The sequence below is a fragment of the Mauremys reevesii genome, linkage group 2 (assembly GCF_016161935.1).
Source record: "Mauremys reevesii isolate NIE-2019 linkage group 2, ASM1616193v1, whole genome shotgun sequence".
Lineage (NCBI taxonomy): Eukaryota > Metazoa > Chordata > Testudines > Geoemydidae > Mauremys > Mauremys reevesii.
The window spans coordinates 192,485,362-192,510,920 of NC_052624.1; the positions used below are offsets into that span (position 1 = coordinate 192,485,362).

Below are 25,559 nucleotides of genomic sequence, written 5' to 3' on the forward strand. Positions count from 1 at the left end.
CCAGCTACTTGATCCTATAATGATCCTGTATTTGTGACAAAAGTTGTTGTTTTTTTGGTTTGATTTTTAATTTGGAAATGGGTGAGACATAGTAACTACCTTGGCTCTTTTTTTTTTTTTTTACCGCTTACCACTTAAACACTCTGGATCAGATCCTCAGCTGGTGTAAATCTGAGGAGTTCCATTGAAGGCAATGGGCCTACACTGGGTGAGAATCTGGCCCTTTTTTCTCAGCCTTTATTCTCTAATGAAAGGAGGAATTGCAGTAGCAATTGTTATTTCTGGGCAAAATTATGTGATTCTGGTTTGCAGGGTAATCAGGCTTTTCCAATGAAATTTTGGGCTGCATTTCTAACTATAGTCAGAGACTTTGAGAGGGGATTTTGGCAGCTGGAGAGGAGTGTCAAGTTTGGGGTTGGGAGAAGGGCTGAAAGTAGAGCTGTCAAGCAATTAAAAAAATTAATCGCAATTAAGCACACTGTTAAACAATAATAAAATGCTATTTATTTAAATATTTTTGGATGGTCTTTACATTTTCAAATATATTGATTTCAATTACAACACAGAATGGGATGTGTACAATGATCACTTTATATTTATTTTTGATTACAAGTATTTGTAAGGTAAAAAAACATGAGATAGGTGAATTGAAAAATACTAATACAAGTACTGTGCTGCAATCGCTTTATCATGAAAGCTGAACTTACAAATGTAGAATTATGTCAAAAAAACCTGCATTCAAAAATAAAACAATGTAAAATTTTAGAGCCTGAAAGGACTCAGTCCTACTTCTTGTAAAGCCAATCGCTCAGTTAAACAAGTTTGTTTACATTTGCAGGAGATAATGTTGCCTGCTTCTTGTTTACAATGTCACCTAAAAGTGAGACCAGGCGTTCTCATTGCACTGTTGTAGCCAGAGTTGCAAAATATTTACGTGCCAGATGCGCTAAAGATTCATATGTCCCTTCACGTTTCAACCACCATTCCAGAGGACATGCGTCCATGCTTATGATGGATTCTGCTTGATAACAATCCAAAGCAGTGCAGACCAATGCATGTTAATTTTCATTATCTAAGTCAGATGCTAAGAGCATAAGGTTGATTTTCTTTTTTGGCAGTTTGAGTTCTGTAGTTTCCACATCGGAGTGTTGGTCTTTTAAGACTTCTGAAAGCATTCTCCACACCTCATACCTCTCAGGTTTTGGAAGGCACTTCAGATTCTTAAACCTTGGATTGAGTGCTATGGTTATCTTCAGAAATCTCACATCGGTACCTTTTGTGTTTTGTGAAATCTGTAGTGAAAGTGCTCTTAAAATGAACATGCTGGGTCATCATCCAAGACTTCTATAACATGAAATATATGGCAGAATGCAAGTAAAACACAGCAGGGGACATACAATTCTCCCCCAAGGAGCTCAGTCATAAATTTAATTAATGCATTGTTTTTTTAATGCGCATCAGCAGGATGGAAGCATGCCCTCCAGAATGCTGTCCAAAGCATGAAGGGGCATATGAATGTTTAGCATAACTGGCACGTAAATACTTTGCAATGCCGGCTACAAAAGTGCCATGTGAATGCCAGTTCTCACTTTCTGGTGATATTGTAAACAAGAAGAGGGCAGCATTATCTCCTGTAAATGTAAGCAAACTTGTTTGTCTTAGTAATTGGCTGAACAAAAAGTAGGACTGAGTGGACTTATAGGCGCTAAAGTTTGACATTTGTTTTATTTTTGAATGCAGGTTTTTTTGTGCATAATTTTACATTTGTAAGTTCAACTTTCATGATAAAGAGATTGCACTACAGTACTTGTATTAAGTGAATTGAAAATATATATATTTTTATTTTTACAGTGCAAAAATTAACAAAATAAAGTGAGCACTGTACACTGAAATTGAAATCAATATATTTGAAAATGTGGAAAACATCAAAAATATTTAAATAAATGGTATTCTAATACTCTATTTTTTTTAACCATGTGATTTTTTTTTTTAATCGCTTGTCAGCCCTATCCTAGATGTTTTGAGAAAACTCTGGAACTGTTTGAAATGTTCAGAATACTAAAAGCATCAACTTGTTCCAGGTTCCTCTTCCCATCTCTGTTCTCTCCAACCTTACCTTCACTACTGCATTATCGTCTAGTGCTGTAAATGAGATCTGAGCTCAAACAGCTTTTCTTCATTTTTCTGACATTCCTATTACTGTTATTCTGAGGGCATCCAGAGCCCAACACTAACAGGAGCTCTTGAGCTTTAGTTCGATTATGAGCATCTCCTTGGATTAAATAAAGTGTGGCTATCTAATGAACCACTGATTTGCAGTTCACTGTTGACATTTTTTTAATGGCTTTATGTTCTTCTAGCCCGGTAACAGTTATGGAAGATCCAACTTTCGTGGCACACCAAACAGCGGAAGAGGAGTAGAATCAGTATCTGGGGAGATGCATGAGATTTATATCAACTACAGAGACTTCTCACGCAAACCTAAGAGAAGAGCATGAGTTTCCTTCTCATGTCTGAATAAAGTAAACAACGTAGAAGTACAGCCTTTGGATCATAGGCTTTATTGTCTTTGTACCAGACTGACCTTTATTTTTTTAGTCTCCATCAGCTAAGTGACTTTGATTTATCAGTGCAGCAAGAGATTATTTGTTTGTCTATAATTTACACCTTCTGAGGCTTTAACTACATTTTAAGCAATCTTTTTTGGCAGGGAGGGAGGGAGGGAATAAATTAAGAGGCCAAATTCAGAGCTGGTATACGTCCCATGGCACTGGAGCTGCATCTGCCTATACCAGGTCTGAATCTGATCCTGAAAGTTTATATGAACGAGTGAAGCAGAGGGAAAATGTGTTCTTTTCTGTCTAGATCCAGGTATTTAACATCTGCAGTGGCACTTTATACTGTGTGCTTTATAGAGTGGCAGCAGAATGAAACTGTTTTTGCCCACTGGTAACATAATACCTGCATGTGAAGTGACAGGATCAAATACATCAGGTTTCCTCTTGCCCAGAATAAGAAGCCCACCATCCCTCCCTCTCAATGGCCACACATGATGTTCAAGCAGTCATTCAGGTCCTTATTGTTGAGAAAAAGATAGAAAACTGGCCCTGAGGCACAGCAGCACACTCAGGTGAAAACAAAACACAAAGACTCAGTCACTGACAAGTTATATTTAATAATAATTTATTATAAGGTTTGGTTGCACAAAAAATAAACAAACAAGGAGGATACAGGAATAAATGAGGCAAAGCAGAAGAAAAAAGCATGATTACGAACACTTACAAAATGATATGTATACATACACACTCACATATGTGTATATATTCTGCAGGAACCTGCAGAAGAAAATGCACAAAAATAGAAAGAAACAAACAAACAAACAAAACCAGAAGGCAGACCTGAGAATTAGGGTCTACGCATCCTGTCGGCCCTTTACACAAGTGCTTTTAGTGGAATGTCTCTAGGTGTGCGCAGGACAGTCACTTTAACATGAGGGAGGAATCCAGGTAAGTGAGTGCTATCATGAAGACTAATAGTCACATACGGCTGCATACTATAGTGCCTCAACATACTGTATACGGTATGTCAGGCTGATTAGTCACACCTGCTTGGCCTGGTGCTCCCTTTCTCTTTAAACATTAGTGAAAGTGGTATTGAACTTTAACTTTTTTCCCCTTTCCAGAAATATTCATGTCATTCTGACTAAATATTAGTTACCAATTCCATTGAGTTTGGCAGGGAAAGAGCATTGACAGCAGCCTGAAAGCTAAAAGCTTTATTATTTTATTATAGTTAGCCTCTTCTGACAGAAGGCCGTTTTCATGTGAATAAGAAAACAGTGGTCTGAATTCTTCTGGTCATTATGTGGACATGGGTGTCCCAAGCTACTGGGGAGGATCACAGTATTGTGCAGCTAGCCTACACTTCAGCTAAATTGAAGTGTTGCAAGACTAAAAATTCGTTCAAACCTAGCATAGAAGAGTTTCATTGTTTAGAATGTCAAATACCATTAGAAAACATCTCTATTTCTTTTTTTTGGATCTGTGTACGCCTCAACAAATACCTATACACATTATAAGGGGTACTTTTATTTTTTTCCACTGACTGAAGGATTTAGGAAATGTTAGCACATGAATGATGAAATTGCATCATATTGATGAGGATACACAGAAATGTACTCTTAATAAGTTGGGTTTGTTTTTTTTACCTGAGTTATCACATCATACCAGATCATTGCAAATTGTGCACAGTATTACAAGTAAAACCCTGTATCAGCGGGCCTTTTCTCTAACCTAGGTCTGGTGATCCCATTTATATTCAAATGACAAGCTGTTAATATAATGAATTCCACTAGCTTTATGTTTCCCAGTCAGAGTTCCGGATGCCTCAAGATATAATAACCGCAAAGTTGGTAGTGCCCCCCTATCTTTTTAGAAGCAGAGTTTTCACTTGTAGTGCATCCATACTAGTTTAAAAAGTTGTTTTTACTGAGGGTGAAAAAAATGAGGATTTTTTTTTAACTTGAATAGCTATAGGATCGCTTTATTTTGGTTTGTTTCTGGCAAGTGTCCTTGATATGCTATCTGAGGCCATTATAACATTTCTGTGTACATTTTTTTTTCAAAATAATTGAACATTTTCCAGATTTTAGGGGGAAAAAAATCTATACTGAACATCTTGGCATTTTGTTTAATCTATTTTAATTCAAATTCCATAGATGTTTTGCTTCTACGAAGACAGTATACAGGGAAAATTGTGTCAACACATCACACATAGCATAATAAAAGTAATATATTAATCCTTTCCAATAAACAGACCAAGCAACATCTTAATTTTGTACCATTATCATAAAGCTATATCAGTGAACAGCAGCTGAACCCCAGATGAAATCATTAAAAATACAACCTTGTCAATATTCTAAACTGGCAGCAAAATCAGTAAATTACAAAAATCTCTTAAGACTAAAGAGCCTGGCCTGGAGATAGATACATACATACATACACACACATTTATATAGATAAATAATGTGTATGCATGCACAAGTTGTCATAATATGTCAACATTGCCAACAGACAGTTTCTTTTCTAAATATAGGGGAAAACTTTGCTACCACTGTGTTGGCTAGTGCTGATTTTTTTTTAATGGCAATCAGTGTAGGTGAAGAGTCTAAGCACAGCAGTTAGGGGAGTGGGATTTAAAACCTCTTAAAATGTATGAGTGTGGCTTGAGGGACTGTCTGTGGCAAAATTTGCATTGTTTTAAATTAGTGTTTTAGGTACCCACTCTGAAGTCAGACAGCTCATGGGGCACTATTTATGACTTAGATGATCAAGCTCAGAATTTCACATAATAAGACCAAATTACATCCTTAGCAAATGTAAGAAATGCAATTCCTTTTACAGGTGCTTATTTCCTCTAGGGCAAAAGTATGCAACTGAATTTTTCAATCTCTTTTGAACAGTATAATAGCAATGATAAACACTGAAAATAATGATTGAAATAAGTGTGATTTCTCTCTACAGCTTAAAACAGTTTTAAAAAAATCAATGTCCCACCAAGATAACAATAAACCCCAAACAGCAGCCAGATTATGGAATTTACTGAAGGCTGTTACAGCATTACTTATTTTTAAATAACCAAACAACCCCAGGCTCCAGAAACATTACTTAAATAAATAAAGCTTACAGGATAAAGCATATTTTCATTAAACAAAAGATATTTAATTTGTTAATCTTTAATTAAGGGAACTCTTAGCAGAAAATTGGAATTATACTGATAGCAGCTTTTAAGAAAGGGAAAAAATGGCTTTTCTTCAGTGACACATTAAATGTGCTATGGCTAGTTGTATGCATGCATGTTGTATACAAGGAGAGAGACGTTTATGTTTAAAGGAGAAGTCCTGTAATTGATGGCATTATGAAACCTTTTAAACTTAAATACATGTCTCTTGAAAAATGGAGTCCTCCAAAGTAAAAATAGTATCTGAAATTGGCCTATTCTGGCAGCACTTCACCCTACAGAGAGAGCCATCTTCCTGGTTCACGAAAAATAGAAAGAGGATTGAACTCCCACTTTAAGGTGCTTTGGGTAGATAGTATAGCAGAGAATTGAGATGCTATATTGAAATATTTCCTTTAGCTCCCTTTATTCTTAAAAAAATGATGTGTTTTAAAGAGAATAACTAATCTGCATCCTGCCAAGGCCTCCATCATAACTTCCCACTTTCTGTTCCTCTTGGCTATTCCTTTTTCTCCTGCCCAGCAGAGCGCATTTTGTCCGCTAGTGATTGGAGGTGTGACATAATGTCTGGAGGGTTTGTTGCTGAGAGGGGGAGAGGAAGGAGCTATAAGTGTATGTTAGGTTGTGCTTGAAAGATTGTCAGGCAGGGAACTTGGGATTTGGGGAAAGGTCTGGGCTGAGCTATGAAAAGAAACTGTTTCAAATAACAGATCCTAGGGAGAAGATTACTTATAGTCTTAAAACTTCTGGAAACCATGAGGCAGATTATTTCTCATATCTACTTTACACCCCTGAAGTTCCATTTAACTCATTAGGCTAAGTGATTGTCATGTGGCGATGCTTCACTGAAGTCCAAGCAGTGACACTGATTGACATCAGCAGAGTTACCATGTACCTCACTGAGTTACACAGGTATAAGTGAGAGGAAACCCAGGCTTTAAATGCTTCCACTGAATTCAATGGAGTTGTATTTGCTTATACCAGGGCTACAATTAGTTGCAAATGCCTCATTTCTCCAATTAAATCTATTTGTTAGCTCCCGTCTTTAATGATCATCAGGTAGCAAGATGACTCTCTCCATGTTCTGAGAAATTTTATTTTAAAGCTATTAATTAATTATGAAATTAACACCACTGAGCTGTTTAAAAATGATGAAATTGTGAAACGTTAGAAATGTGCACATTTCCTTTTACATGTTTTATGTCTAGTTGGACACCAACCTGAATAATTCAGGCTCCCAATATAAACCCTGCTCATAGAATTATTTAGCTGATGGGTAAAATTTTCAGCAATATCTACATGATTGAGGCTCCTAAGTCCCATTTTTCAAAAGTGACTTAGGCATTTAAGAGTATAAGTACCACTGACTTGCTATGAAACTTAAGAGCCTAACGACCAGATTTTCTATGGTATTTAGGCACCTACAGATGTGGATAGGCAAACTGTCATATTTTCAAAAGCACTGAAACAGGTTACATGCCTAGCTGCCTTGGAATCAATAGGAGATAGGTGCTGAAACAGCTTTGTTTCGCAACCAGGTGTCACTCACTTCTGAAAATGGAATGTAGTCTCCTAAAGCACTCAGATGCATTTGAAAATGTTACCTGATGTTTTAATCAGTTCTCAGAAGAAAGTAGCTCAGGTGTCTACCTCCCACAAGCTGAGATATACCTGGAAAAATTTAGATAGCCTATCAATGCTGGAAAATATGGACCTTTGGGTAAGTAAAATCTGCCACGCTTTGCTGAAACACATTGCTGTTTGATTTCCTAATTTTGAAGGTTCTGAACAAAATGTTGTACTGAATATTTCCAAAATCTAGTCACCGCCCTCAGGGCTTCCAAGACGGAGCTGAATTCTATTTCAGAGTGAATGATGCAGTTATCATGCCACCCGGCCTTCTGCTAGCACTGTGTCTAATACAAAGATGCATTCTGGGCACTGTTATTTTTCCATCATATGGGGTACTCAAAAAAATAAAATAAAATAAAAATTTTACCTTAGTTAAAGAGAGAAGTTTGTTAGTATCTATGGTATAATAGTTCCTTATGCTTTGGCTTGGCAGAATTCAATTTTTATTTTTTGTAATTTTTGACTCATAATATCAATGTTTGTTTGTAAGCTTATTTTTAATTCATTTAAATTTTCACTATCGTGAAATTGAGGGTGGAAGCAACATTATATGTCAGAATAATCATCAAAATCTAAGTTTACAAACAGCTCTTTTTGTACTGTGACTATCGATAAATTTTGCTATTATCAATGGAAATACTTTTTCATCAGTGTGTGTGTGTACGGAGAAATCAATGTTTACAGCCATTTACCAATTAAAAATCTAATCCTTTCTAGCCTGCCTATACTTTATAACCTAGAATACTAGAAATACTGAGGTAAATTTTATAAAGTTATCTAAGGCAATTGGCATATTTTTATGAGTAGCCACTTTCCTGGTAACACAGCCAGTACTGAGCAAAGTTGAAAGTGCTTATGGATAAAATTGGAAATAGCAGAGACACCCTGGGTGCCTCTCTATGCCAAGTGGAAGAAGGCACCACCATACCATAACTCACCTGAGGTCTCGCACACTCACTATGACAACAGTGAGGTGGGGCAATCCGTGTGAAAAAAGGCATCCTGTACGGTATCATATCAAAACAGGTAACATGCCAGTTATTAATATTATTGCACGGTTTAGCTACAGGTGGTGTATAAAGAATTATAGCGGTGTGCTGGAAATATAGTCTTAAAATGTGTTTGGCCAGCAGTGTATAAGCCTAACCCAGCCAAAGGAATGTTGTTTCATCTGCTTCACGGTGTTGTCAATGTAAATTGAGCAAGGTGAGGACAGACACAATGGAAGTACATTTATAGTAAACACAGCCATCAAACTAGCAGGTAGGGGAGATGACCACTTACCGATCACAACGGGGTATGTTGTACCCCCAGGAAGCCTTCCTGGTTCTTAAAACAGAGACAATAGACTTTGGAAAACATAATCAGAAACCGAAAGCCGCATTAGCACCTGTCACCTCAGAGACACAAGGGGCCAGAGCTCTTGAAATCTTGATCCTTCAACCAACTGGGGAGGAAGAAGAGGGGCTGAAGTCTCTGGGAACTGACTGTAGGTGAGAAACCTGCTTAGACAAAGATTATAACCTGCTGAAGTTAAGTTTTAGTCACTAGAAAGTATATTTTGTTTGTAAACTTTCATATCTCTTTCACTCCTACTTGAAATCACTTCAAAAACTAGTGATCAGTAGCACATTAGCCATGCTAATTGTACATTGTACAAAGTACATTTTGCCACGTTTTTCTTTTATTTGTTAATAAACAGTAGTGTATATTTCAGTTCCGTTTAAGTGTACACTCCGCCAACACCATATTTTCTCATAACTTAAAGAAGGTATTCAAGAAAATAAATGTTTTAAGGTTTAATACTATATCCTGCAGACGATGTAAAACCTCCATAATTGTGCACTAATGTATTGTGTAGGAAATTTCTCACTAGACTCCTTCTGTGTATCTATGGCAGGAGCATGAGAACTAAGGGTCCTCATGTTTTCTTACTTATAATTGCAGACACTGTTTTTATTCATATAAATGTTTAATCCATTTCTGAAATGTTCCAAGTTATTTGTTTCAATAAAATCTTGCATCAGTGAGTCCCACAAGTTAAACCAACTATAAATGAGTTTCTTTTACCTAGATTAAATAATGCATTTTAACGTGAGTGCTGATGTTCTTATTTACCATTTTCCATAATACAAGAACACCTGACTGACCCTCTCTGCACAAATTATTGTTCTGTAGGAGCTTGATCCTATGAGGTGAGCAAAAGGTGCCAATCTCAGCTCCCATTGAAGCCAGTGTAAGTTGAACACTTTGGTGAGGGTTGAGTACCCTAAATTTCCACTGGATTCAACAGGAGGAGTACTTTGCAGGATCCAATGCCCTATCAGTATCATATCTCCTAAATTACCCTAATCCTTTTAAATCTTTCCTTGTTTTGACGACTCCACCCCAGTCCATGCTTCTAATCTTTTTGTTGCCCTTCCCTGAGTGCTCTGTTTACTATGCCCTTTTGGCGATGAGGGGACCAGAGCTGACTGCAGGATTGAAGATGAGTGTATTTCATTTATTACTGTTTTTCTTACTACAGACTAAAAAAGTGCAATGCAACTTTTACAAAAAGCACCTCCAGAATGTAGATGCTTGATATCATTGTCTGTCATCTGAGGAAGCTCAAAAGACTCCAATATTAATGTTGTCACAAGGAGACACCATGTTTTGCACCATGTTCTGTTCTTGCTACAGGAACAGTCATGACAATAGATGTGTAACTGCCATCTTTGTTCTCATTACTGGTGTAAAATTGTCAAGAGACTGGATTAATTTTATGCTGTCTTTGTTACAAGACAATGCAATATATATTGAGAACAAGAAGAATATAGCATACATTAAAAATGAGGGATAACTTTGCTCAGAACTAAAATAGTTACATGAAAAATCCCCTGTAAAATGTATGAATTCCCCTGACTCTCCTAAGATTATAACAAAAGAAAGGTGCAAATCTATTCATTATCATGACGCTTTCTACACAGAAAGATAAGGCGGAAATGGTGAAAACTTAACCCTTAGTGCTGTTCAGAATGAAGTGTGAAATTACAAAATACAAAACTAGACATGGAGACAGGAATAGTTTCCTTCACTAGTCTTAGGAAGATATAGTTGCATTTGAATGATATTGATTTTTGCTTCAGTCCAAGTGTAGCAGTTATGAGATCTCATCATGGAAAACAAAGCCTACAGGTTACCAGTTAAAATCCAGCCTAGATTGCTGGTGGCCAACCTCCATGCTGAGACCTATGTGACATTGGCCGATGATATCAGTGAGTTTCTAATACACAGATAATAGCCCCCCAAATCACCAGCATTCTTGGCACTAATTAGCACCTTGGTAAGCAGTTACAATGGAGGCCAAGGACTGAATGAACAAGAAGTGTGAACTCCACACACAGGTTGCCATTACAGTTCAAGGTTGAGAAGAAGTACTACCCCTGCTGCATCTGTTCTGCATATAAATAAAGGACTTCATTGCTTGTGAAACATGCTGAATTGACTGCCTTTCTAAAGTTTCACTAAAATAAAAAAAAGCCCAGTCTGTCTTCAGCTTACCAAACTAGTAATTAAAGAGGATGTTTGTGAGCTGTTAATATTGTGAGCCCTAGTAGTGAAATTATTGATATAGGGATTTTAAGATGTTTTTCCCAACACCACTCATAAAATTGGATCTGGTTAACAGGGAGGAACCAATGCAAGGCATAGCTAAAACATGTTTTTTATTTTACTACATGATTCCAATTTGTTTCTATGGTGTCAAATGTAAGATTTTTTTGCGAGAAACTTCACGTTAGACCTTTGCAAGAATGAAACAGAACAGCTTTCCTAACAAATTTGATCCCTGCATTTACTTTACCAACAGATTCATTGGCTTTTTTCTATTGCTATACCTCCACCAACTCAAGGCCACAATTTTAGAAGGACAGCATGTAGCTGGAAAACTGGGATCAAAACGAAAACGACAAAAGCAAAGCCCAAATATTTATACAATTTTTCTACAGGCAAGACTCTGAGCTCCAGATTTCAAGATCTTTCTTTGAACACAGGCAGGCAAAATTGATCCATAATAGTGTACGCTGAGCCGAATTAAAGCAAAAACGGTCACAATGTATCTACTTAAAAACTGGGTGGGCACTGACAACCCTGAGGAAACTACACTACTTTAGCAGCATATTTCATGAATTAGCAGTGGTCTCCACTCCATTTTCTCTTAGCTGCCCTAAGTGAATTCTGTAACTTAGAAACATCAGCATGTGACAATCTACTAGAACATCTCACATGCTAACATTCTAGTTAGGTGCAACTCTGCAGTGCCTCATTTGTATATGACTAATGTACACCCTGGGTATTTACATTTGAAAGGTCCTTTTCAAAGTGTAAATCAAAGTTAATTAGATATATTCATGTTACCAGAAGTCATTTTGTTGCCCTCTTGCTCTACACAGCCCAGGAACTGAAATCAGAGTTCATTTTTTCATGCTTCAGGAGTGGACTTCTTATCTGTGTATGTTGCACAGGAATGAAGCTGAGACTTGAATAGGGCTCTTTGTGTCTCAAGGCTCCTTATGGACCCTGGTGGGCTCTAGACTGCAACTCAGCTATGTGCCAAAAAGGTGTCTCCTTCTGGCAGAACCCCATTAGGAGCTGTGTAAAGCTTGTTTCAGTGAGAAGCCACTCATATCATAGAGCAGGCACATGCCATGAGTTACCGTAATTCTATGAAGGCAGTGTGTGTTTGAGATATGGCTATCAGCTAGCACTAGCCATTCCTGGTTCTTGTAGGACGTGTAACGCTCTTCTGGGGAATGACAAACCCAAACCTCTTCAGCACTATCACCCGCAGTCTGGGGTAACACACATAAAGCAAATGGTGCAGTCCACTCATCTGCTTCTGAAAATCCCTGTGTTTGTGGTGTCCATTTTTCTTTTAAATGAGTCTTTATAGAATGCTTCAAGTGCTACTGTGTCTGTCTCTAAGAGTCTGTCTCTTAAGAGTTATTTCACTGTCTGAGAAATCAGGTTTCCTATAGGTATAATTTAACTTAATTTTGGACCTACTTTCCCTCCTTTTTCTTTTCTTTAAGCTTTGTACCTGAAGGTGCAAGGAGTGGTTTGATAAAAGTATGAGTGGTTTGGAAAGTATTGTCGCTCAAAGTTATGGAGAAAAAGGCAGTTACTAAGATTACTATAAGTGGCTTTTTTTTTTCTTCAGGGGGCAGCAGATAGTTTCTGCAGTTTCAAGGGCTAGAATAAAATAACACAGATTATCAGCAATCATACATCACCATATGGAGGTGGTCACCAGCTGGGGTCAGACAGTAATATCATCCATACAACACAAAAGCATAAAATCTCCATAATGCGCTATAATCAGAAGCAACTGCTGCTGGCCACCCTCAGAGGTCGGATTCTGAAATATATGGACCTGTGGTCTGGATGGCAATTCCAATGCTTCCATTTTCACTTTTCACCCTGCCAGTTCCCTGGGTTTTGGACCACGAAGTATGTATAATTATGAAGTGACCACCATTGACGTCACTGAGGGACACAATGAATGAGAATTTGAATTTGAGGTCACAAAACACACGAGAGCATTTCGACCAAGAAGTATGAAGGAGATTAAACACACACACATTTTCTTTCTTGTTGTGGGAAAGCTGCAGCATTTGCAGTTACAAAGAAGTAAAAATATTAGGCCAGATCGTCAAGTAAATCTGGTATAGCTCCTTTGAACAATGGATTTACGTCAAATTATACCAGCTGAGGATCTGGCCCCTCGTATCAAAATTCACATGTAACTTTTACAAACGGAAATATTTTCCCACAAGCAAAATATCAACCTGATTTTCTTTTTAAAAATGAAAAGTGTAGATGAAGCTTTATTGATGGGGGCAGTATCATGGGTGCAATTTGCTGACAGTGTGGGATAGCGTATTTCCATTGTGGTGTTAGCCCATTGGAATATGCTATACCAGGGGCTGGTCTGTTTGTGAATGTGGTGGGGGGAGGGGCACAATATGGATTGGGAAGAGAAAGGCAAAGAAAGAAAAGAATAACCTTGATTAAATGAATCAGCTGCACTTTGTAACAAACAAATCACAAACCTTTTCATTCAGTAGCTGTTCACTGAGGTGTATAAGCTTGCAATCTGTTAGCCTGTAGAATGTTTGGAGAAAAGTCAAACATACTGTATCAATAAATGTTTAGTCAAAGCAGACATTTCTTTTGTACCTTTTTATGAAAAAACAAAAACTCAGCAATTTTTCAGTTAAATTACCATAGATAAAACTGTTCATGTAATTGGAAAAAGAATCAACTGCTCTTTTCCTTGTTATACTTCTTCTGCCAGGCCTGACAACTAATGACAAGAATGTCTCTGGTAATCGTGGTAAACAATCCATAAAGAGAATGGACTGTACGGTTGGCTCACACAATACACAGCAAGCAGATTTTTGTTTCCCCAATTTCCAGCATTTCAGAGCATCACATGCTGCACATAAATAATTGATGACCCTTTTGAACAATTAAATATTCAGGACAGCTCAAACTCATTCTCCACACCTACATTTGTGCCTTTCACATTATCCCTTACTGATTCTCAACAAACTTAGCAGGGTTTTGTTTTTTAAATGCCTTTCAAGCACGGAAAGGCCTACTTTAGAATTGGTCCATGTCTTTCCAAGTTAAGTGGTTAATTGATCCACAATCATACACAACACACAATGTGACTAAAACACAAATCTGGGACAGAAACTGAAAAAAATCAAAGTAACAATGACCAGAAGCACAAGAATAGAGCTAGGCTGCTAGACATAGCAGAGAATCTAGCTCATAAGGTAGAATAGGAGATTGCCTTTCAAGAATTCAGCCCAGATTCCTTTGTTTGAAGAACAGTTTCCCCTCTTTTTTTGTAAATATATACTTGTCATAACAGTGACAGTCCTGTTTAGATATTTTGCAGCTGTGAAGACTTCACAGTTCTAAGAGCTGGATTCTGCCCTTTAGATATTTATGTACAGCTCTGAATGGCATTCATAGGCAGAAATTGGCCTTTTAAAATGAGAGCTATACTAGGTAGTAATATTACTTTTAATGCACCAAATTCTATTTCCCAAGATGGTACTAATCATTATCTTGTTACTCCCAATATATACGTAGAGTTAAACATGGTAGCTATGGGAGCCTGATTAAAAAGGTATGCACTCCTTTTTGTAACTGCAGCTTTGCTTATTTCTAAGGATAACATCTACAGTCGCTATACTGTTTAATGGACAACACTTTTCCAGTACCAACTGGAACCAATGGGCAATCAGTTGGATATAAAAAAGGTGGATGATGCCAGTGGGAATGGAGATGGGCAAACTTGATTATAGTGTTGGGTGACAAGTCTAAAGTTGAGTGTGTCATCATGTTTCCACCCAGAGCAGGTGGTGTCCAGTGAAGCAGAAACCTCTGCTTCACAGCAAGAGGGTTTCATTGGATTCAATTGCTTTCTTACACCTGGAAATCGGTCTGGTTGTTTTTACATATGGGCCAAAGAAAATAAAAATTAAATAAATAAAAGACTTAGCCTGTGCCTCAGGGAAGTTGCACTGCAGTTTTTAATCTTCACTGTGACCAGACTGGAGCTGGTAGGCCTCAGTTTTCATTATAATTTGTCTTTCATGGATTCTGATGGTGCAAGTGGCTTCCTGGTCCTACAGGCAGGTTCCAGGCTCTATTGTCTCTCTGGTCATCTGTTGTGTGTGTATCATTGGATGACGGCTGAACTGTAGCTGAATCCATAGCTGCTAGACAGCGACAGGGACTGCTGGTGCTCCTTGCCCGGCTCTGAGGTGTAGCTGGGAAACGTCTGTGCACGAGACACCTTTGCTGAACTGAGACTGTGACCTGGAACGAAGGCAGAGAACAATGTATTATGAATCACCTTACTGAGCTTCAAAAACAACTGAGCTGAAAACGTCCTCTGAATAGGCTGATAAGATATTAGCCATAGTTCTTTCTGAACTGGCAACATCCTCTATACAAACAAGTGCATCAGCTCCATACTGTATTTGGACCCTTTTAGCCAAGGAACACTCAGACAGAGGAGAAAAAGAATGAACCAAGGGTTGGGCTGCATTTTCGGATCTCTTCCTTTATTTCCTCCATGAATCAAATTCACAAACACTGATTTATTCATATTTACTCCCTTGTTCCTGGGCTTTTCAGCAAGGAATGCCTCCAGCGACCCCTGCACCCCATATAATTAGATTCTGTACTGTTGTGGGTGTGTACATACATAAGGATTATTTGTGAGAGTAATTTCAGGAGCAGGCTGTTATGGGAGAGAGTGACTGTAAATGGGAGTCGTCCTTGCTTTCCCCACATGAAATGACTTTTTATTTTATTCACTAACAAAATATGTCATTTTTCACAGCAATAATTAACAGTCAAGCTCTAAAGTGCTTTTCTAGGAAAAAGGCTATGTAAGTCTCACTAGTTCTTTTGGAAGCTGTGGAGAGCTTTCACCAGCACAGAATTCAATTAGTTAAAGCCTTCGGTGGATGTTAAATTACACACTATCACTAGGTATCACCCACACCTACATTTCCTGTTCATTCCCTATTATGCACTATGCTCTTCCCTTACCTTTCTTTCTCCCTGTTCCCTTTACTTCTTTCTCTCACTCCCAAACTGTTCCTTCTTTCATGCTGCCCCTTGTGCTTGCAACAGTCTCCCTCCCACTTCTTGTCCATCTTCTTTCTTATTTAAAATCCCTCCTCAGCACCCATCTCTTCCATAAATTCTTCCTCACCATAGATTCTTATGTCCTCCCCCTTACTTAAATTTAGATGTTAGATGTGTTGTGTCTTGTTTGTGTTAGACTGTAAACTTTTCAGAGCAAGAGTCAGGTCTTATTTTGTGGACTATCATGTATACTTGTGGTGCTTTATAAACACTCAGTGATAATTAACTGAGTTAATAATTCAGAACTAATGGCAACGCCTCCTCACATGAGTAAGCCCATTGTTTTCAATGGGCTTATTCCCATAAATCATACTCCATGCAAAGGTGGCCATAAGCATAGATTGTTTGCATGCTAAAGTTGCATGCAGAAGACATGAAGGTTGGGTAAAAACCAGCATTGTGCATTTGAACTTCAGAATTAATCTGGGATGGAACATGGTCCATGTATTAGAACTGTTGTCTGATTTTCAGAGGTTAATATTATTTTGGATAATATGAATTATAGGCTTGCCAGTTAATCTGATCAGAAGATAATAAGGTTCTTGTCCCAGTGGGACAAGTGGGTCACCCCTCTTATGGAGCTTGAGCACTTGAGCCCTTCTTTTATGTCCAAAATTAGTTTCCTCACCCACAAAATATTAGGGCACACTTACTCCATAGTCTGGTATGTTTGTATGTATGGATGACATGTCATTAATATATATATGACATTAGCTCATTCTCACATCTGTTATTTTTGTCCTAATCAGTTATTTCGGTTATTTCCAAGTTGTGGTGTACCTGTTAAGTTTAAAGAGGATATGAACTTCGATAGTCCCCATATCATCGTGCTTCAATGCATCCTTTATCTATCTATGTTAAAGGTTGCAACCATATATGGACCTTATGCTTTACCTCATCACCACCTATCTAGGTGGAAAGTCCCAAATATATGTACACTAACTTTGCCTTAGCTCAAAATACAGGATGTGGCCTGCAGGTCCCCTGCATTACAGCCAAAAATACTCTAATATAAACCTATTATAATAAAACAAATAATAAAGCCCATAAGAAAATAAGAAACCCATAAGAAAATATATATAGGCAAGAAAGCAGGCAAGTCCTACCGTCTACAAAACTCTGGACTGAGCATCAGACTATCTAAATTCTCAGCTAAGCTATTGATATGCAGTGTGACCTTGCCCTAATTACTCTGAGTTATGGAAAAGTTAAATGATGTGTCCAAAGCCACGTAGCAAACCTGTGACAAAACTGGGACTAGAACTCAGATTACCCAGTTCCCTATCCTATAGATTTATCTACCTCAGATGGAAGGTTTGAGATGTAATTAATTATCTACAATTGATAAAACTCTTTTAGCTCCTTAGATCAAAGGATAATTAGTGCAAATTATTATCCATCTTTTATACCTTTGGAATCCACATTCAAGACTAGAACTGAAGTGAGGTTGGAAAGTGCTTATTAAAATATATTTAGTAAATTAATTATATATGAGAAGGTAAAAGAATAATCCTCTTAGACAAAGCCAAAATTAAATATTTGAACGGAATGAAAGGAAACTATTAAGTGACTAGTGTGATGGTCGCCCACTGAAGAATCTCAAGATAACTAGCAGTTTTCTGGAATGATTTAAGCCTGAACTGGTAGAGCTGGAATAGCAAATATACAGCTGATCAGGAATGAGACCCATTTGCAAAACTTTGCCATAATGGCTGTCCTTGGAAAAGTCTAGCTATGGCCACTGCTATAAGTCTATTGCTTCATACAAAATTACAGGTCACCAAAAGGCAAGGAAATGAGCAACAATATCGAGAGAGAGGAAACAAACAAAACGACCAATCAACCCAGCAACACTAGAGACAATAAAACCACAGACTGCTTTCCCAGTGGCAACTTAATGATCACAAAATCCCTTTTATAGCATGCACAGCAGACTGCACTCTGTCTGTATAGCTTTCCTCACTGGGTTAAATTAACATTAGCTATCAAAATCCTGACTGAGATGCCAAGTCTATAATGTCTTTCTGCTTCAAGGAGCCTTTGCATGAAACTGCATTAAAATGTAAACTGGCAGTGAGGTCTGAACAGCAAAGTAAAACTACTGAAAAAGCACAAGCGGACTTAGATAGTAACGAGTCAATTCTGAAAAGCTTTACTCATACAAGAGATTCAATTGGGGCCCTGCAGAGCTATACATTTAGCTGGGGTTTGCATCATAATGATCTGTTCTTTTTTAACTTAACTCACACCTATCTCTGGACCAGTCACATGCTCTTATGTTTTTTCAAAGCTGCCAGTGTCTTTTCTGAAGATGTAAAGTGTTGTTCTGTACTTACCTGAAAGCTGAAATAATACACTATTTAATTATTCCTACTGGACTCTTAATGTAGAAATTTTATTGGGTCTGCAAAACTTCACCAGGAAAGTATTATGTTTGTTAGCAACACAGGCAGAGGAACAAAGCTAATTATATATATTCAACATGTCACTGGTCTTTTCTATTCTTTGAAATGCATTTTGCTATGTACAATGGTAGGCTCTCATTAGAAAAAGACTAGATGGTACATAAAGAAATGAAGCAAAACAGGAAAGATTATTGTAGCAGTATTTTACTGCATATTTTGAAACATATGACAGCATGTACCTAAAACCAGTCCTAGCCCCCTGTTTGGTTCCTTGCATTCCCTTTAATGGTAGTATTGTACCTTTGTTCATGTGCTTTGGACTCTGGCCTTCCTTTGTATAAACCATGCAAAAGGAAAAGAACACTCCTGGAGCTCACCAGGAGTTGGCAGAAGCTGGTTTTTCTTTTTCACAGATCACTCACTCATTCCAAAGGATTGAAGCCAGTTTTCTCCCATCTGCCCACTCTGTGGGATTCACATGGATATTTCAAATCCATTCGGGTGTTTCCTCACCAGTTCAGCTGAGAATCTCCTGTCTCAGTGGAAATCTATGAAGAGGCTGGTGTCTAATTCTGAATAAGAGTTAATTCACTTTTGTAGGATTAACAAAACAGCTTGTGGCAGTACATACACTTGTAGAGAGTAAAAACGACTGTTCTTTAGTGAAGCAAATTTCATTGAAGCATGATACAGAGGGAGTAAATTTGTGTGAGAGGAGATTTAAGTCTGATAAATGATTTTAAGCATTTTTAAAAATTATATTTAACTGTAATTTGAAAAACTTAATAGTATGTGTTAAGTGACAAATCTTGCACACTCCCTCCACCATGTGTCAAGCTCTCTTGCAGTGGAAATAATGTGATTCCACTCTTCCACAGGTACCACAAGTCCTCTTTTTCCCTTCCAAAACCTGTGCATTCCATATTCTAGACTTTGCAGTGTCCCTGATGCTCTAGGATGAGCAGAAGGTGGGATGGGGAAGAACCACCTTATAGAGATTCTCTGGTCTTTCCTGTGGAGGGCACTAGGGCCATATGAAGCCTATTCCAGGCTTTTAAGCAGGAGTTAAGGCCTTGGAGGGACCTAGGAAAGACTCCTACTCCCTCTACCCCTCATAGAATTCTCCAGTGCTCAGTCCTGTCACTTGGACTGGGCAGAGAATTTAGATTTAGACAAAAATAGTCTGTAAATACTAATCTTTTGGGCCACGTTCTGCACTTTGCATCACATAGGGAAATCCACAGGAGGAAAAGGTTTCCCTCATGGAGGACCTATGCTTCTGGATTTGCACTGGAATCTACTCTTCCTGCTTCTTGCAGCCGTGTTTCCAAAGCCTCCTCTGTTCACCTTTTGTTAGGCCTCTTTTCCAGGAGAGCGAGAGGACTACAGTGCCCAGGGGCTCCACTGAAACATGAATACAGAGTGCAGATACATTCACTTGAAGATTTAGTCCAAACCAAATAAGTATACACAATTCATAAAGATAATAATGTCAGTTGGCAAAGCAGGCCACAATTAGATTCTTCCTAATCTTAATTAGGTTGGGGGGCAGAAGCAGTTTGTTGCAGCATCACACTTTGTGTCATGGTTCTTACGTGTTACACTCCTTTAGAGGGAAAAAACAAAACAGCAGCAGCTAATGATAGGGCTGAGGGTAGATAGATAGATAAGCACAGCTTCTCCAAGGAGGTTAGAAGTGCATACAGTGGTCTGAGTTTAAATGGAAAATGCAAGAGATTTCAAAACATATACATATCTTAATGGATAGGCCTGCCTCTTTTAAGCAATAATTTCCTAGATTTTTACTGGCTGTGTTGATAGGAAATGCAGTTGAGTGACTTTAGCACTAAGCAAATGCATTTTTGTTTGTGAATTTCCTTGGGTTTTATTTTTTCAATAAGTGATAAAAGGTAGCCCCATCCTCCTGCTCAGTTTTTTCTGAATTTGCTCACATTTATGTTCCTGCTTATCCCCTGTGCTCCAGCTCCACACCCTATGACTCCTAAAAAAGTCCCTTCTCTAGAGGTCCCATCCACACATGCTTGCCTGTGATTCCTTCCTTACCTCCCCTCCAGGTTCCTCAGCCCCCGCAGTTTCCTTCTCACCCTCTGGCCCCTTGCATCTTCCACTCCAGGCCCCCTCAATGTTCCTTGCTTCCCATTCCATTTTTAAATATTTAAAAATTGGCTAGAGGCACACAACTAGCGTCTGGGTTGCAGTCCCGTTAACATATTGTGCTGTTGTTGGCAGGGACTAGATCTGCTTGTGTAGTGGGCCAGCACCAAACAAAATAATGACTCAATCCTGATCAGGGCCTTTAAGTGCTGCCAGAATACAAATAATAAAAGACGATAATTACAAATGGGGTGGGTAGCACTGCCAATTATGAAAGTTATCTGACATTGCCCCATCTCAGTTCCCAAGGTGTAAAAGGGGGATAATCCCACCTGCTCATCTGATAAGCCTGTTGTTATGAAAATAAATTAATTAATGTTTGTGAATCACTCAGCACTTTACTATAAGCACCATAAAAAACCCCTCTGAGAAAATTCATAATTCTGTCTTTAGAGCAGGGTTTAAATAGTGTGCAGTAAATAAGGACCTTACATTGAACAATGAGGAGAAAAAAATACAGTAAAACCTCAGAGTTATGAACACCAGAGTTACAAACTCTGTCAACCACACACCTCATTTTCTGAAGCTGGATTCTGTTTGTGGCTGTCCCCCAAAATCCCATTGCATTACAGTATAACTAACTGAATAGACTCGGGAGTGAAGTTGACCAGATGTTTCCCATCTATCCTCTGCAGTGTGGGTCACGGGTCACTTGCTGGAGGATTCTCTGCACCTTGAAGTCTTTAAACCACGATTTGAGGACTTCAATAACTCAGACATAGGTTAAGGGTTTGTTACAGGAGTGGGTGGGTGAGATTCTGTGGCCTGCGTTGTGCAGGAGGTCAGACGAGATGATCATAATGGTCCCTTCTGACCTTAAAGTCTATGAGTCTAAGTATATAATCAAGCAGCAGCAAAGAAAAAAAAGGGGGAGCGGAAATACAGTACAGTACTGTGTTAAATGCAAACTATTACAAATACAGGGAAAGATTAAAAAAATTGACAAGGTAAGGAAACTGTTTCTGTGCTTGTTTCATTTAAATTAAGATGGTTAAAAGCAGCAGTTTTTTTCTGCACAGTAAAGTTTCAAAGCAGTATTAAGTCAATGTTCAGTTGTAAACTTTTGAAAGAACAACCATAACATTTTGTTGAGAGTTATGAACATTTCATAGGTACGAACACCCTCCATTCCTGAGGTGTTCGTAACTCTGAAGTTCTACTGTACTGAATGAACACCACCCATGCACAAAGGCAGGAATCCTGATCCTATGGAACAAATAGTATGTGCTCATGTCATTAATGACTATCATCATGTTTATGCACAAGGGGTCCCAAACAACCTTAAATTTGGTATTTCCTAAGTTTAGAGTGCTTGATTTTGCAATCTTAATAACATGCTTTAAATGTAGTTTTTTTAATGTAATAAAAATAGCCATAGATGTCTAACTACATGCTTTGTGATGCAAATGAAAATTGTAACATTTGCAAGCACAAGTGCTGATGAGCACAAAATGTCAGGCATTAAAGTCAGTTAATTATTTTTATTTTATACAGTAGTACTCAAAAGTCAGGAATACAGCTCCATGGTGGTACGCACTATAGAAAAATATGGGTGTTGAAAACTAAGTTCTATACATCAACTTGTGCACACTCAGAGCCTGAAAAGTGGATCAAGCAAAGCAAAGTAAAACAAAGTCTACTTTTCATGAGAAGGTTTCATTGTCAAGTTGTCGCACTCTTAATAAATGGAACAGTAAAAAAAGCAATGGTATCATGGCCGCCAATGGGGAATTTATGTGCAGAGTGTTTCAGGGAAGTTGGAAAAACAATAAGTTAATGCATGCTTGAAAAATAAAGGTATGTGAAAGTGTGTCTGTATATATGCATGGGGAGGAGGGGGAAAGAGACAGCTGTTACATTTTTTTTCACACATTTTTTCACTCATTAGGTTCTAGAAATGGTCCTTTGGCCAGAAAAGTTCACAAAACTGGTAACAGCTTTTAATTTAGATTTATACTGTACCCTCTAAAGACATTTCCATCATCAGTGCAAGCTCCTTCTATTTATTTCAGGTTGTGGTAATGTTGTTGTTTTGATAGGAAGTGTGTCTCCAGAGGTGCTTCCTGTTATGTAAAACCTCTGCTTAATCCAGTAGAATGTGATTGTAAGATTTGTAAGTTTTCAGTCATTGCTAGTATGATCATTAAGTTCTGTGATCTTTTGGCAAACTTTTGTAACTTTAGTTATTGTAAGCATAGCTTTTTAAGTTTTGTAACTTTTGCAAACTTTGTAACCTTTTCAGTTACCACTTGTATAAACCTCGAAGCTTAATATTCCATCACACAAGGGAGTGTGTGGGGAAGGTAAGGGAGTGTGAACAAGGGAGTTTATGTGGGACTGGGCAGAGAGGAACTCTAAGGAGAAAAGAGCCCGGAGCCAGGTGTGTCTGATGTAATCTGCACTGAGAAGACAACCATGGGGTGCTGTAATGAAAAGAAGAACCTGGTATGCATGAAAGGAATGAAGCCTGGCAATGCTTCTCGGTGACAGACACAGAAGGGAAACTCAGTGTACATGACAGGAGTCGCTCAGTTCCAATAAAAGAAAGAAGGCATGCACACAAGCCCCCTGCTTCTTGACCTGCTCGCCAGCCTGGATCCGTGACTGCAGGTGGACACACCAGATCCACAATGCCTTGGCTTCCTCTGTTGACTCTGGTAACTCTCTGACTGTGTGGGTGCACAAGGGTATGAATGTGTATGTGCATGAATAAGCTCCATCCTTATTCTTTTTGATCCAATAGTGGCATTTAATAATCATAGAATCATAGACTACCAGGGTTGGAAGGGACCTCAGGAGGTCATCTTGTTACCTGGGGTTCTTTCAACTGAAAGCTGTTGGTAACTTTTACTCTGTGCGAGGAGGTGTCAGGAAATAAATCAGGGGAGACACGGCCATCTGACTGATAGATGGCTGGCACAAACAGGACAACACAAGGGTGCTTTCACTTAAAGCTAAATTTTACTAGTCTCAAGTACTTACACACGTCCGCAACAAGATTAATAAAACAGCCCCCACCCTTGATAATTACCAAAGCTGAGTGTGTCTTTCGAGTAACACAGCGGTAGGCTTCCGGTGGCCAAATCTTCCGTCTGCCAGTGGGGACCGCAAGATATATCCAGAGGGAGAGTCCAAAGAGAGTCCAAAAGAGTCCCCTTATTTATACATTAGTAATAGAATGACATGTCCCTTAAAGAAACCTTGTTAAGTAAGCAATTTCAATCATCAAGCAAGAGGTTCCTTCTGATTATTGATTAACCAGGTGTGGGTTTTTTCAGAGTCTGCAGCCTTGAGATCCCAATAGACATTCCTGAGGGTACATCCTGCTTTTTTAAAATGCATGTATCAGCAACCTCAACACAATTCTTATCAGGAAGGATGTGGGGTCAAGCTGCCCTTGCTGTGGCACCCAAAACCCCCTCCCCTCCTGCCTTGATCAAGCTGAGATTGCTGAATGGCCAACTTACAGCTTGCTGACTAGGCCGCCTTTAACAATAAACCATAGTGGTTTTAGGCACTTTACTGGTTTGCCAAAGTCTCCCTGTACAATCTAGTCCAACCCCCTGCTCAAAGCAGGACCAGTCCCCAGACAGATTTTTGCCCCAGATCCCTAAATGGCCCCCTCAAGGATTGAATTCACAACCCTGGGTTTAGCAGGCCAATGCTCAAACCACAGCTCTCTGTCCTCCCTGAATATAAAACCAATATAAATGCAACCCTGGCTGTCTCACATTTTGTTTTCAAACATTTTTTCACTCATTAGGCTCTAGAAATGGTCCTTTGGCCAGACAAGTTCACAACACTGGTAACAGCTTTTAATCTAGATTTATATCCTCTACAGACATTTCCATCATCAGTGAAAGCTCCTTCTATTTATTTCAGGTAAGACCCATAGGTTGTGGTAATGTTCTTGTTTTGATACGGAGTGTGTCTCCAGAGGTGCTTCCAGCTGTATATTTTTGGCAGCATCATTGTAAAGAATTATGACAAAAACGGAAAGGCACGGTAGCCATGACTTAATTTCCACTGGGAAGAATGAAAGACTAAATTGTTATTGCTGCTGATTTTAGAGGGAAGCTTTAATCCTTTTGCTGAGAAGAAATAAAGAATCCTCTTTTTTTAATCTGGATACAGAAGATGGTCCTCAAACACACTTACAGCAACTTCAAGTCACCTTAAATCGCTATTATTGTATCAAAACGGGATAATTTCATTTAAAGCAGAAAATAAAGAATTGTGGTTACTCTACTTATCTTATATTGATTAAAATTCTGCTTGCAATTCAATATTGAACATACATCATCTTATTAAGCTGTTGATGAGAAACCACTTTTTATTTTTTCTGTTTGTCATTGAATAGGAAAAACAAAGCAAAGTTTCATAGTAGGGTAAACTGCTACAAAGTAAACCTGTTATTTTGCTGTGAGTATGTTTATGTTCATGTATTCTTTCATGTGTTCTTTAAAAGCTCAACTCTGGATTTGATAAAAAATGAAGTCAATGTGAGTCTCCACTGAGTTCAACGGGCACAAGAATGGGCCCTCTGTGAGGTACCAAGCATCATAAATATCTATTTATTTCAATGACAGTGGAAAACATTCTCCACCTTTCAGGATTGGATCATTATTGTTTATCTTAAGAGTTAACGGCTTCGTCATCAGCTCTTCCCAGAAAAGGGAAGAGATTGTATATGCACGGGTAGAGTGGACTTCAGGATACTTCGGTGGCAGCTAGTTCAAGAAGAAAGAAACTAGAAAGGGATCCATGTACCCTGATTTCTCAGCCTACTCTAGATATAGAATTGTTCATCATTCAGGCAGGCATGGGACCAATTTTATCAGTGTTTCATTATAAATATATTCAAGAGATCTTGCTTTCTATATGTCTCGA

General features: G+C 38.4%; 2 protein-coding genes across 7 annotated transcripts in view; one reads left to right on the forward strand and one right to left on the reverse strand.

Annotated features, from left to right (window-relative positions):
- The window catches only part of CD226 (CD226 molecule), a 66,852-nt gene extending 64,131 nt beyond the window's left edge, over positions 1-2,721 (forward strand). For both annotated transcript variants that reach the window (XM_039523838.1, XM_039523837.1), the window contains one exon: positions 2,361-2,721. In XM_039523838.1, the coding sequence (XP_039379772.1) occupies positions 2,361-2,498 (138 nt within the window). In that variant the 3' untranslated portion in view covers positions 2,499-2,721. The remainder of the gene's footprint in view (positions 1-2,360) is intronic.
- A 2,419-nt stretch (positions 2,722-5,140) lies between these two features.
- DOK6 (docking protein 6) overlaps positions 5,141-25,559 on the reverse strand; it is a 395,394-nt gene continuing 374,975 nt past the window's right edge. For 4 of the 5 annotated variants that reach the window (XM_039523835.1, XM_039523833.1, XM_039523834.1 and 1 more), the window contains one exon: positions 5,141-15,249. In XM_039523835.1, coding sequence (XP_039379769.1) covers positions 15,110-15,249 — 140 coding nt within the window. In that variant the 3' untranslated portion in view covers positions 5,141-15,109. The remainder of the gene's footprint in view (positions 15,250-25,559) is intronic. The other variant, XR_005593900.1, reaches the window with a different exon arrangement.